This window comes from Lagenorhynchus albirostris, chromosome 15 (genome assembly GCF_949774975.1).
Source record: "Lagenorhynchus albirostris chromosome 15, mLagAlb1.1, whole genome shotgun sequence".
NCBI lineage: Eukaryota > Metazoa > Chordata > Mammalia > Artiodactyla > Delphinidae > Lagenorhynchus > Lagenorhynchus albirostris.
In genome coordinates this window covers 49742621-49755936 of record NC_083109.1, presented here as the reverse complement: position 1 = coordinate 49755936, position 13316 = coordinate 49742621, and the positions used below count along the sequence as shown (strand labels likewise).

Here is a 13316-nt window from a genome sequence, read left to right as displayed (position 1 = left end):
ACCTGCCCCACACACTTCCTTACACTGACCCACTTAATACTGCCCCACCTTTGCAGGGGCTGGGACATATGGAGGGGACCTTGTCAGGCAATGGCCTAAACCACAGACCCCTGAGACCATCCCCTCACCAGCCCCCAGGGGCAGGACTAGGCACTGGCCCTTTCCCCTGAAGACCACCCACTGGAACTAGGAGCCTGGCTGGGCTCCTGACTCAGAGTAATCCCACACACCCCCTACCCCTTCCGGCCTCATTTTCCTGCTATTTTTAAGCAGCAGGAGTCTGTCCTCACAGGAAGGCTCTTCTGCACTTGACCACTGCCCGGAACTCTCCCAGCAACCCCACCCATGAGCTTGGAGCTGTTTGATCCTCATTTGCAGTGGAGAAAATGAAGGCTCAGACAGTGTCACATGGGAGAAGTGGACCAGGAGCATGGAGGCTTCCAACCCAGCCATGTGTCACCCCAGGGCACCTCTGGGGGGGGCCCCTCCTCTGCTCCCCCCTTACCTCAGCTGGGCCCAGAGAAGCTTCAGGAGGCTTGGCACCTGGGGCACCTCTGAAAATGGTGGACAGTGCAGGGCCGCGCCCCTGCCCAGGCTGCCCAGCCCAGCTCAGCCCGGCCCTGCCCACCCAGCCACACCCTCCCTGCCTGCCTCTGTCTGATTAGGAGGCTGGGGCTGCGGCACCTGGTGGGAGATCCTGCCTGGGTAAGTGCTGGTAGCTGGCCCAACACGCTGAAGATCTCCAGGCTTCAGCTGCCAGCCCCAAAGCGCAGGCCTCTTGGGCCTTGGAGGCTGGGAGGCAGCTGATCCAGGCTGTGGACCAAGTCTGAATCCTCTCCAGGAGGAAGACAGGAGGCCAGGCCCGGGCCCGACAGCAGTGCTCAGGAGTGTCAGCAAATGTACAAGGTCAGGAAGGCATGGCCAGCAGCCCTGGAGGACCCTGCAAACCCTGAACATTCCTCCTGTCGTGGTCCAAACTCCGGGGGCTGGACCCATGCACAGTGAGGGGCTGCTCCCGTTCAAGCCCACCGGATCAGGCGAATTCCAAGTAGGACTGGTACACTTTGATGTAGCCGTCCTCTGCATCCGCCACCATGAGCTGGCCCTGGGGCGCACAGGCCACACCCAGGGGCCACCTCAGCCCCTCGGACACCATGCAGATGGGCGCCCTGGCCCAGGGGAACAGGGTCACCTGGTGCCGCTGCTCGTCCGCCACAATGACACTGCCCGCTGCGTCGGTGCACACGCCTGCTGGGCTGCCAAAGTGGTGCCCAGTCAGGTCCCCCAGGGAGCACAGGGGCTGGCGGGCACTGCCAAACAGCCACACGTCCCCAAACTCCTTGCTCACAGCCAGGCCCCCATCGGGCCCCAGACCCACCCAGCAGGGGCCCTCCAGGCCCAGCATGGAGGCGGGGGCCAGTGGCTCCAAGGCAGGGCCCAGTGTGAAGCTGTGCACAGCCCCGGGCACGTAGTCTGTCGCCAAGAGGTGGTCAAGGGTGTCCACAGCTAGCCCCCTGGGGGCCAAGAACGTGCCCACTGTCACCCAGCAGCCTTGAGGGGCTCGGACGGTGTGCTGCAGCACACGGACAGCCCTGTGGACCAGGTCACTGATCACCACGAGCCCAGCAGCTGTCACAGCCACGTCTTCCGTCACGAAGGCCCTGGCCCCTGGCACAAGGCAGGGCAGGTGGCAGATGGAGCGTCCCTAGAGGTCCAGTACGTGGATGCAGGGTGCAGTCCCAGCCGTCTGGGGAGCAGTGCAGGCCCCAGCCCCTGCGGGCACTGGGATCCACCCAAGCAGCCGGGGCCACCAGGAGTGAGTGGGGTCTCCAGGCAGGTCCAGTGTGAGGCGTGGTCCCTGGGACGTGGCTGACCCGCTGGTGGGGGAGGCCCAGGAGGTCAGGGTAGGAGGCCAGAGAGCTGGCCAGTAGGCGGACATCACAGCCTCAGCCTCTCTGAGCCAGTCCTCCAACTGGGCCAAGTTTGGGGCTGCAAAAGAAACGACACCCCACCATGTGCCAAGCAGTGTGACAGTGGACCCCCTGCACACTTCCCGGCGGTGCTGGTTCCTCCTGTTTTACAAATTTGACTCTGTTCCACCAGGTCCCGACTTCCAGCCGTGCTTCTGGGCCCTATTTTCCCAGATGCGGTCCCTGAACACAATTCTGGGAGACACATGACCCAGGAGGGCTGCTGTGGGTTTTGTTCTGAGGCCGGAATGAGCTCAGGGGCGTCTAGGTGTCCGAGGTGGGGGGAGGGGTGACAGATGAGCAGTGTTTCTCAAACGCCTCCGCCCATAGAACCTTTTCTCCAGACAGGGAAAGTGGCCCTTGTTGGGGGCAGCCCAAGCCCCTGCCCATTGCCCCACACAGCCCTTGGAGACTTCCAACTCCTGAGGGGTGAAGCAGGAGTCCTTTCCTAGGCCTCTCTGGCTGTGGGGAGGGGTCTCCTACCTGGGGGGGCTCGTGCTCTGTTGTTGGAAACCAGAGCCTGAGGGGGTGGGAGGAGCCACCTGGCAGAGGAGGGGGGGAAGGGGGGAAGGGGGGCAGGGAGGCAGAGCTCTGGCTGGGCCACCTTTGAGCAGCACCCAAGGAAGCTCTAAGGAGTCCAATCACTCAGCTGCTGACCCCACCACGTACCTTCCAGTGCTGCCACATTCCTGCCTCGGGGCCTTTACTCTGGCCTCTGGGACATTCTTCACCCCTGCACAGCTGGTTGCACTCACGGTCCTCTCAGCCCACCCTCCCCAGGGGGCCCAGGGCCTCCACCACCTGCTGTCTCAGGAGACAGCACCGCCTCCGTCCTCCAGCAGGACTGAAATCTCAGGACCTGGGGGAAGGGGCTGTGCCCCCAACCTGCTGGCTGGGTCACTCACCAGAGTCCAGGGCGGGGGTCTCCAGGGGCTGCATCTTGCACCCCCACAGACTAGACAGGTTGGGTCCTGTCTCTCTGATCCTGTTCCTGCACCAGCCTGCCAGCAGGGTCAGGCTTATGTCTGTCCATTGGGTGATAAGAAGTCGGGGTGCGGTAGCCAGGTAGGGGTGCTAACGGGAGGTCAAGGTGGGGTGGGTCTCCCTCAGACTCAGGACCTGGGGATTCTCCAGACACCGCCTGACTCAGCCCACAGCCCCTCCAGGAAGCCCCTGGAAGGTGGGGGTCAGCCGTGTCTGTGACCCACAGCACTCCCTACCTGACCGCCTGCACCCCAGCTCTGGACACTGCGGAGGGGCGGGCGGCGATGCTATCTGCTACCGGTGCGGTTAATGGGGCGGCCGCAGGTCCTGATCCGACTGGCCCCAGCCCGGCTGGCCCAGCGTGGGGAGCCAGGCACAGGCAGGAACTGCCCTCCCTGGGGCCATTGCTGGGTGGGCGTGGAGGTGCGGCCAGCTCCCAGGAACAGAAGTGATTCGCTGGGTCCGAGGGTCCCCCGGGCACCCCTCCCCGCCTGCCCCCCACCCCCCACCCCCGCCTGTGGGAAAAGCCAAGTCTGGTCGCGCTGGGAGGGAGGCAGCGAGCTGTGAAGGCCACCGATGCCTATCGTGGCTGCAGGGGCTGGCAGGGGCCCAGCGGAGGCCACGCTGGGCGAACAGCCCTGGGCCACAGAATGTGGGGGCACCGTTGAACCACAGAGGGAGCGGCCTCCTGCATGAATCTGACATTAGGCCTGTCCTGCCAGATGGGGGCTGAAGCATGTCCAGGGGTCCCTGCCCACAGCCCATGTGCAGAAACACAGGCCTGACCAGGGCTGAGACCGTGCACACCTACCTGCCTCCCCCCGCCCCACTCTGCCCCCCCCATAGAAAGCTCCCCACTCTCTCCCCAGACTCCGGCCCCCCAGGGAGGGCCCAGTCCACAAGAGGAGGTCTGGACACTGCCCCCCTGACGCTCAGTCTGGGGACATCTCTGCAGAAGGTGACGCTAGACCAGCGAGGGATGAAGGAGGCCCAGACGGGGTGTGAAGGTGGTTTCCATTTTAATGTCCACAACTGTGATCACTAAAGAGCCACGACCCTCTGCTGTACTTGTGTGGCCCCAGAGACGGGTATGGCCATGGCGGGTGGGGTCTGTCCACGGGCATGCTGGGGCAGGTGTGGGGCCAGGCAGCAGGCATGGGGTTGGAGAAGGGCCCCTGTCTGTTAAGGACAGAGATGGCAGCAGGGGCTGTGGTCAGACCTCGGCACCCGTGGGGTTCTGCAGGCCAGGGACAGCCTCAGGGGGCCAGGAGCCCCCAGGCCCACCACGGGTGCCCCAGCTGCCAGGAAGGACAGGGTCCTCTGGGGCCTGGAGGGGAAGACCCGGTGGAGGGACACTGGAGTCAGCCTCACACTTGGTGGTGTGGCTGGACAGAGGCTGGGCTGCCAGCATGCCGGGTGGCTTGGGGGTCCCCCGGACCAGCATGGGGCCCAGCTCCGGCTGCCCCCAGAGCCCTGGGGGCACCTCATGCCCCTTGGTGGGTGCCCGTTTCACAGAGAGGTCGAGGGGAGTGTCAGGTGGCCGCACGGCCCGCTCCAGCGCCTGGTGGATGGTGAGCAGCTCCCGGCGGATCTTCCCCAGCTGCTCCCGCAGAGGCCGCGGGGCCAGGCCCCCAGCAGGCGCCAACTGGCCCAGGCGCTGTTCCACCCTGGCACAGTCACCAAGGGCCCGAGTCAGGTCCTCGCCCACGTGCCCAGGGCCCCCCAGCAACAGGCCCAGCGGTTGCTGGGGCAGGGGGGCCGCAGGACCAGGGCTCTCAAGGTCACTTAGCTCCTTGTCCTCAGGCCACAGCATCACGGAGGGGCCGGTCCTCAGGCTGGGGGGCAGAAGCCAGTCAGGAGGCTGTACTGCGCACACAGTGCCCCACCCCCTTCACGCCCCTGTCCAGCCTGGCGCCCTGGCCTAGGGCCTCGGAACCCCAGAAGGAAGGACAGTTTGGCTCTCTGGTCTCAGTCTCCCCTCTGCGGCCTGAAGCCCCTATTCCTGGTGACTGAGCTCCAGCTGGGGGCCCAGCCACCCTCCCCCCCAGCCCTCTTCCCACCTCTCCTAACACCCCCACGACTGGGGCCCCTGACACCCACCTGCTCTGGGAACTGAATTTCATCCTGCTGCAGGGGTCCTGTGGGGCTTCTGGCCTGCCTCCCAGGGCGAGCTTCCTCTTGGGGTCGCTCTGGGCAGCCCGCTCCAGCCCCCCCTCCTTCCCTGGGTCCCTGAGAGCACCACGGGGCCAGGGCCCACCCAGCCCAGGCACTGGCAACTTCAGCAGCCCAGGGACCAGAGTCTCGGGGGGCCCTTTGGGGGGGGCGGAGGGCTTGGCAAGGGCAGTCTTGCCTGCCGGTAGCCCCAGGCTGTGCTCCAGGAGCAGGGGGTAGTACAGGCGAGGGACCAGGGCCGGGCGCTCTGGGGGCTGTGGGGCAGGGAAGGCAGTGGCCGGGGGCAGTAGGGGGCTGGCTGAGGCCAGGAAGGGCACGTGGGCGGCAGCGGCCAGGGAGGGCCCCAGGTAGGAAAAGAGGCCCGGGCCGAGAGGGTAGTTGACGCCCAGCAGGGACAGGTGGAGGCTCTGGGCCTCAGGGAACTCCCCGGGGGTGGGCGGGGGGTAGCAGGGGACACTGCTCTCAGGGCCCGTGGCAGGCACGTCCACCCCGGACGTGCTCCTCGGGCCCCCACCCCTCCCCGGCTTCCACGACTCGGCCAGGAGGCCACCGAGGCTTGCACCCTTCTGGGAGTCCCTGGCCTCAGGGAGCAGTGTCTCTGGGGACCCCTCGGCCCCTGGCCTGGGGCCCCCAACCCAGCGGCGCAGGGAGAGGACATCGGTGACCATGTGGTCGGGCGTGGCGGAAGTGTCCAGCGCTCCTTGGGGCCGGCCGCTGGGGTCCATGGGGTCCGAGGAATCCGCGGGGTGGCCTGGGGTGGGTGCACGTGGCCGGGATGCGGCCGATGCCCGGCGGCAGGCCCAGTCGGGGGAGTCCAGCAGGAGGGAGAGGGAGTCCTTACAGAGGCTGTACTTCATGTGGTTGTAGAGGTGGGACTTCTCCAGGCAGGTGAAAGGGCACTGGAAGCACTTGTAGTTGTAGGGTTTGCCCCAGGGCCGTGGGATATAGTGTGGCTTCTTAGGCTTCCTTGCCCGGGCCCGTGCCCCGGGGCCCAGGCGGCATGAGCCTGCCTCTCCGGACATGGCAGCTGCTAACGGGCAAGCCCCGGCCCCATGGCCACCTGCGGACAGGGCCTCGGTCATTGCCAGCCGCCCCGGCCGATGCCCCCTCCCCTCCGTCACAGCTCAAGGCTAAGCATCCAGGCACCGGCACCCGCCCCCCCCTCCCTGGCCTCTGCCAGCAGAAGTGGCCTCCCTGCCTCACTCTCTGTAGGGTCAGCAGACACACGGCAGAAAAAATGCAGGATGCCCAGGTAAATGGGACTCGGGTAAACGGGAAATACTTTTTTAGTATAAGTATGACCTAGCCAATATTTGGAATGTGCACTAAAAAAATTATTTGTTGTTCATCCGAAATTAAAGCTTAAGTCCTGTACTTTATTGGTTGACCCTACACACATCTCTCCCCTCAGGCCTGGCCAGTCCCCAGCAGGCCCATTTCTGGTGTGATTCCATCCACGCCCATCTCCCCCACACCAGCAGAGCCCGGGTCTCCGTCTACCCCACAGGCACTGGGTGAGTGACTGGAGGAAGCCAAGTATGACCAGACTCACTCCTGGGGACACGGCCCTTCCTTGTCTTAACCCCTCCAGAGACTTTCCTGCCCGCGGGAAAGCCAGGATAAGAGCCGTGAGATGAGAAACCAGCAGAGGTTCTGAGCGCCTGTTTACACAGTGTCCCTGCTCTGCAGGGCGTCGGGTGGGCACTGTGGTCTCTGAGGGGGCCAGCCTTGCATGGGCCAGGCCAGGCTGGGGGGCGTGGATGTCCAGCATGGCCTCACGGCACAGCCACCTGCTCAGCCTGGCTCCATCTGGGTGGCTGCCGGCAGGTCGGCAGCCGAGCCTGCAGCGGCCGAGCTTGGCCAAGACCCTCCTCTCCCCATGCCCCCGCACGCTTGCTCAGAAGCCGCTCTGCACTCCATCTGGGCTGCCACCTGGGCTGTCCACCGCCCCAGTGTGCGCCTCAGCCGGGTGCTCAGCGAGTGTGTGCACACAAGCGTACAGCTCCCGCTGAGCCCTCCTCACTCAGCGCCTGGAGGGACCACCTCTGCACGGCTGGGCTGACTCGGAACAGAGAGCAGGGCGGCCACCAAAATGCAAGGGGCCCAGGCACACGAGGCTCACACTCCACTCAGAGTGGACGGGGTCACTGTACACATGAATGCACTCGGCACGGCTGGGGTGTGAACAGGCACAGGGTGCATGCACACACACACACGCACACCCGAGGACACACAGGGTCACAGTCACTCACGGATGTAGACACATGTACACTTGCCCTGCTCCCGGGGTTCAGGGACGGCCAGGGCACTGAGCAGGGCAGGGCTGGGGTAGCTGGGCAGCCTTTGGGAGCAGGCCGTCCTCCCCACTGGCCTTCGGGCTCTGTACATGGCAGGCAGTCATGTCTGCTGCCCCCAAACACTGGATGGGCACCCCCATTATGGAAACAGCCACAGGGGTGGAGAGGGCTGCCTGTCCAGATGGGCCCTGTGGAGGTGGGGTTGGCATGGCCATGGCTAGAGTGTGGAGGGCAGGGTGAGCAGAGGCTAAGTGACTAGCTTGTGCAGGGATGTCCACATCGGGGAGGGGACAGGGCTCCAAGAGGAGTGCATGGTTGGGAGGAGGCGGCTGTGCCCAGGAGAGGAACTGGGGCTCCCTTAGGGGCTGCAGACACTCCCTGGACTTGGTGGTGGGTGCAGAGGCAGGCCCCATCCCTGCCCCTCACCCCCCCAAGATACAGATGACAAATGGGTGTGTGTGCTCTGGAGACGGAGGCGGCTGTGCTGGGGCCATCGATCACCCAGCCCTGGGAGCCACACAGCTGTGTTGCCTCGTGCCACCACCCACCCCACTTCCCAGCCAGACCCCTGAACTGGGGGGGCTCCTCCTAGGCCTCTGGACTAAGGGGGCGAGGGGCCCCTCCTGTGCTCCCGCTTCAGATCAGTCACCTGGCTTGGGGTGGGGGGGCTTGGTTGGGAGCCATCTCAGCACCTGCTGACCCCACAGGGGCCCAGAGAACACCTGGCACCTGCCCAGCGTGCTTGTGCACAAGCAGAAGACACCCCCAGACAGCAGCACACACCCCCAAAGGCACATTCATTCGCACATGTGTCCCAACCCGTGACTGGGTGCGTGTGCCCAGGGCGGCCTGCACCCGCAGTGTGCCTGCGCATACACCTGGTCCCACTAACCTTTCCCTGGCTGGGGCAGAACTGGTGGCAGGCCAGGCGCAGGAGGCCTCACCCCAGGGTGGGAGAGGGGGCACCCAGTGCTTGGAGCCACCACCAGCCACCAGGGGATTGATTATAGCTCACCCATCCCGGCTGGCGCCCTTGGGACTTGGGAGCACCCCACAGGGCGTGGTGCAGAGGAGGTGACCAGGCTCCTCCTCGGCTGAAGTCGAGACCCCAACTCCCTCCCCCCTTCCCTCCACAGCCGAGCCCGGAGGGCGCCCTCCTACAAGGATGGGGCTGCTGCGCCCTGATGGTCCCGGTGCGCCGAGCCTGGACGCCGCTAAGTGGGGGACGTGGGGACTGGGGTTGCCCCGCCCGCGCCCCGACAAGCTTGGCGTCCCGCCACCCCGGCGCCCCTCACGCCCTGCCGGGCCCCGCGCAGCCCCCAAACTTCCGACCCGCCGCCGCCCCGTGCCCGCCGTACCTGCGCCCCGGACGGAGCAGAACCTGCGGCGCCCCGATAAGTCAGCGCGTGGCCCCGGGACCCCGCGGGAACTTCCCGCCCCCCCGGCGCCCCTCCCCGCCCGGCGCCTGCCGCGACCCCGCACCCCGCGGGACCCGCACAAGCTCTCGGGGCGCAACTCGGACTCCGGCCTGGGAAACTGAGGAGGGGCCCCCACGCGGTCTGCGGTCACTCACTAGGCAGCGAGTCCCCGAAGCCTCCGCCACGGACCGCGTCCCCCCGACGCCGACTCGCACCTACAGAAGTTGGCGGCGGGAGCGGCCGCGCGTGCGCCACGGCGCCGGGCTCCGGGGGGCGCAGCGACCTCCGACCCGGGCTCGCGGTGGGGGTGGGGGCGCGAGCGCCGGAAGCGGTCTCCCACCGGCCACCTCAGGTGCACCCCCCCGTCTCTCCCACTTCCCTGCCCACAGTCGCCCCCTCCGCGCACTCACCGGCCTCGCGCGCCCGGGACCCGCTCAGCAGTCTCCGCCGCGCCGACAACTCCTGGATGGAGCCGTGGCCGGTGACACCAGTGGCGCCACCAGAGCAGGGCAGGGACGGGTAGCGTCGCGGCGGAGCCGAGAGTGGAGACGCAGGTGTGCTGCCGAATGAGGGGCTCCTGGCACCGTCCCCGCCCCCGTCGCCTGCAGGCTGCCGCGGGGGTGCGCAGAGGCAGCCAGGTCTCCCGGGGTCCCCGCAGCAGTGTGATGGGGTGTCAGCGGCCGAGGACGCAGGGAGTGGGGCCGTCAGCACTCATCCGTCAGGGCAGGGCTCTGGCCCCTGACAGCCCCTCCGCCTGAGCCAGGGCCTCTGGGCTGAGCCCCGGGACAGGGGGACCTTGGAGAACAGAGCCAGCCTGGGGAGGGCTGCAGCCCAGCCCGAGAGGGGACAGAACTTAGCTCGCGGAGGGCTGCAGCAGAGAGCCGGCAGCAGAGCCCAGCACACACGGCGGAGCAAGCCTCCTTTTCTGGCCAAGACTTGCCTGCAGTACCCTTCCCTCTTCTCCAAACAGGAGGCTGAATGGGTCTGCACCCCCAAACCTCTGTCCTGCCCACTGACGGCCACCGGCTCAGAAAGAGGGTCACATGCACTCACTCCCCCTTTCTAGAAGCATCACCCCCCAGCCCCCACTCCTCACTCCCCTGGCAGGTACCCAAGGAGGGCTGCATCTGCCTGCTGTTGGCAGGACTCCTCTCCACTGGCTGTCCCTCCTGGGAGGACCCGGGTGAATGAGGCGGGGCCTGGGAAAGGGCCCACCAGAAAACTCCCGCCCCTAATGTCCTCACGGCCAGAGCTGCTCCCAGCCCCACCTCCCAGGGTACTAGACTCCATGTTGATCCCCAAACTGTCCAGACTTAACAGTCTGGAGCCCACTTCTCAGCTGGGTCCTAGCGGAAGTTCATCTGATCAGCCAGGACCATTCCAGAAGTGGACACAGATACTCAAGACAGGCCAGTCACGTTTCTCAAGAAATTTTTGCCTTTGTTCAGGGGAAGGTGACTTAACCCAGAGATGAGCGGTGTGCCATCTCAGGCATGGGGTGGGGTCTGCCGTCGGAGGGGTGTGTGCTGCCCCAGGCCCACTCTGTGGAGGCACAGAGGTCCCCCTGTCTACTTGGCCTTCCCTGTAGGCTCAGCTACAGGCTCCTGGGGTATCTCAAGCTCAGCTTGGGGGGCTGGGGTGCTTTGGGGAAAAAAGGAGTATCCAGTAGGGGTCTGTGGGATGGAGAACACTAGGTCCAGAGTCTAGTGCCTCCTGGGCCCTGTGAACCTGGCCTCAGTTTCCCCAGCTGTGCAGGAGGGTGAGAGGCTATGGCCCAGTTGTTGGGGCTCTGGTCAGCCACGACAGACATCTGTAAGGAGCAGGGTGCCATGTCCTGGGGGTGCCCAGTGCAAGGACACTGATGTGAGGGTGACTGCTCAGTGCCACCTTCTCTGACACAACCTGGGGGACCCCATTTCTCCCCGTAAAGTCCACAGGGCAGAGCGGGGGCCTGGAGGACTGCTGTGGGTGGCAGAGCCCACCAGCCTTTTCCTTTCTGCCCGCCTGGCCTGGCCCAGCTGACCAGCTGACCGTGCAGGCAGCCCCAGGCCGGGAGACAGCTTGAGCGGTCGTCACGCCAGCAGCCCTGTGGAGAGTGGGGGCCGGGAGGCCTGCTCCTTCTGCACACAGACCCCACTCCGGACATACTCAGCCGGGCCCAGGCCCCTATCTTGGGCACTGCCCAGAGAGGGCAGGGGGCACAGGTCACCCGGAGCCAGTGGGGGTGGGGGTCTCAGGGACGGCTCTGTGCTTCCTGGCCCTGCACTGCTGACTCCTCTGAGGGTCTGGGGAGGCCATGCTGCCAGCACAGGGGGCGGGCAGGTTGGAGGGTGTTACCGTCCTCCAAGGGAAGGGAGGGGCCTCTCAGGGTGCGGAAGGGACAGCCCAGTGAAGCCAGGTGACCAAGGAGCACCGGAGAGAGGGGAGGCGGCCAGGCCTCAGCATGTTGGGAAAAGCAGGAGTCCAGGGAGGGCAGCTCAGAAGAAGCCGTGGAGGCCGCCTCTGTGGATGGGCCTTTCCAGAAGTCTGGGTGGGAGGAGAGGTGTCGGCATCTCCAAGGGGCTCAGCACCTTAGAGGCACGACTGGGCTTCCAGGAGGGGTCTTGCCAGGGGTGCAGGTGGGCCCTGAACTTGCCCCAGGGGTCCCGAGAGCTTGGCCATGGCTGCAGCCTAATGGCCTGTACACGGGGGTGCGAGTCAGGTCAGCCCAGCAGGTGCACTGACTGCCGGTCTGCAGCCAGGCGAGGCCGGACAGCAGTGCCAGCCCCTGTGCCCCCGTGCTGTCCGCCTGAGGCACCCCCAGGCACATCTGCTCCCTCACAGCTGGCACAGTGTGCCTGGGGCCCGTCCCACTTTCCACCCACTGGACCCCACCCTGCAACATGTTGGGGAAAGCTTGGGCCCAGGGAGGTGGCCCCTGCTCCCTGAGGCAGTGTCAGGGATCCCCGAGCTTTGGGGCTTGGTCCCCCATGTGACCTGAGCCCTGAAACCCCTGCCCAGGCTCCTTGGCATCAGTCCCCTTGTCTGCAGATTGGATGGTGGAAGACCTGGTCTCTGGGTGCTTCTGGCACCAGTGGGGTCCTAGGGAGCAGTCTTCTCTCCTCAGCTTGTCCTGGTGCAGGGTGGGGTGGGGACATGCAGCCCCTCTCTCTGCCCCCAGCCAGAGGCATTGTGGCCATTAACATCCTCTGCCTCCTTGCCCAAGGCCGCCCGCCTGTCACCTCCATTAATGCTGGTACTTGTGCGCCAGGGGCACGTGGGCTGGACAGACAGTGGGTCCAGGGAAGGCAGGGGGATGGCGGTGCAATGCCCAGGGCAGGTCTGTCTCCTCCCCTCAGTGTCCACACACGGACTCACCAGGACAGGTGTCGGGGCTGGGCCAGCCTCTGCTTGCCCCGTGGGTAGAGGGACGGTGGTAGAGCCTCTAGGCAGGGTTTGGGAGCCCCTGGGAGGGGTCAGTGCCATGCAGGATGATGGCCACGGCTCATGTTCACCCTCTCACTGATGAGCTCTGGGACACATGGCAGCCCCCTGAGTGTCTGAGGGCCCCTCCACAGGCCAGTGTGAGTTGTCCTTGGCACTTCCTTCTCCTTGCCCATCTGAGGTGGCCTCAGGGACCCACAGCTTGGTCCAAAGGGGCAGGGTTGGGACTTCCCTGGTGGTCCAGTGGTTAAGACTCTGAGCTCCCCACGCAGGGGGGCCCTGGTCAGGGAACTAGATCCTGCATGCTACAACTAAGACCCAGTGCAGCCACATAAATAATTTTTAAAAACCCAAAAAACCCACAGAGGGGCAGGGTCACACCTGAGGGCCCTGGGTGCCAGTCTGAGTCCAGTGAATCTGAGAGCACTGGGGAGCCACAGCAGGTTCACAGCAGGTCTGTGAGGGAGCAGCAGAGCCAGAGAGATGGTGCTGGGTGACTGACTGTGTAGAGAGGGCTGCAAGCAGGTTTGGGGAACTCCACTATAAACCTCTGAGGGGTGGGCGGTGTGGCCCATGGCGGGCGCATGCAGGGCCCAGATATTCTCCAAGGAGTGTATGAGGGTGCTGCCCAAGCTGGTCCAGGGATGTGGGGTGGAGCGGGCCCCCCTGAGGGAAAGGGCATTGACTGGGAGGCTCGGGGCACCGGGGACCCCAGGAGGCCTCTGGTCCCAAACCTGCTCACTGCACCCCTCCCCCAATTAGCTCCCTCCTCTGGAAGTCACCCCGGCCAGCGCTCCCTGCATGCTTGATTAGCCGGCCACCCTGGGGTGAGGTGGGGTGGGGTGGGATCTGATCCTCCATCTGCCTCAGGCCCTGGGATGGAGAGGCTCCTGGACGCTCTCTGGAGGCACCAAGAGAGGCTGCAGCGGGAGTGAGCTCTCCGCTATGAGAGGCATGCCAGCTGGGGCAGGGGCCTTTCCAATCACTGAGGGAGCAGCCTGGCCAGGCGAGTGGGAGGAATGGCTCAGGCCGCGGAGCCCCAACCTAGAGCC

At 65.6% G+C, this 13316-nt stretch overlaps 2 protein-coding genes across 2 annotated transcripts; both read right to left on the bottom strand.

Annotated features, from left to right (window-relative positions):
* Positions 1 to 1033: 1033 nt before the first annotated feature.
* On the bottom strand, positions 1034 to 1435 carry NHLRC4 (NHL repeat containing 4). Its single transcript, XM_060124778.1, has one exon. It carries the CDS (start codon positions 1403 to 1405, stop codon positions 1034 to 1036), a length of 372 nt encoding a protein of 123 aa, XP_059980761.1. The 5' UTR covers positions 1406 to 1435.
* Positions 1436 to 4024: 2589 nt separating this feature from the next.
* On the bottom strand, positions 4025 to 6148 carry PRR35 (proline rich 35). Its single transcript, XM_060125258.1, has 2 exons — positions 5055 to 6148; positions 4025 to 4789 (listed from the first exon to the last, which is right to left on the bottom strand). Exons 1-2 carry the CDS (start codon positions 6146 to 6148, stop codon positions 4168 to 4170), a joined length of 1716 nt encoding a protein of 571 aa, XP_059981241.1. The 3' UTR covers positions 4025 to 4167.
* Between the last annotated feature and the right edge of the window lie 7168 nt (positions 6149 to 13316).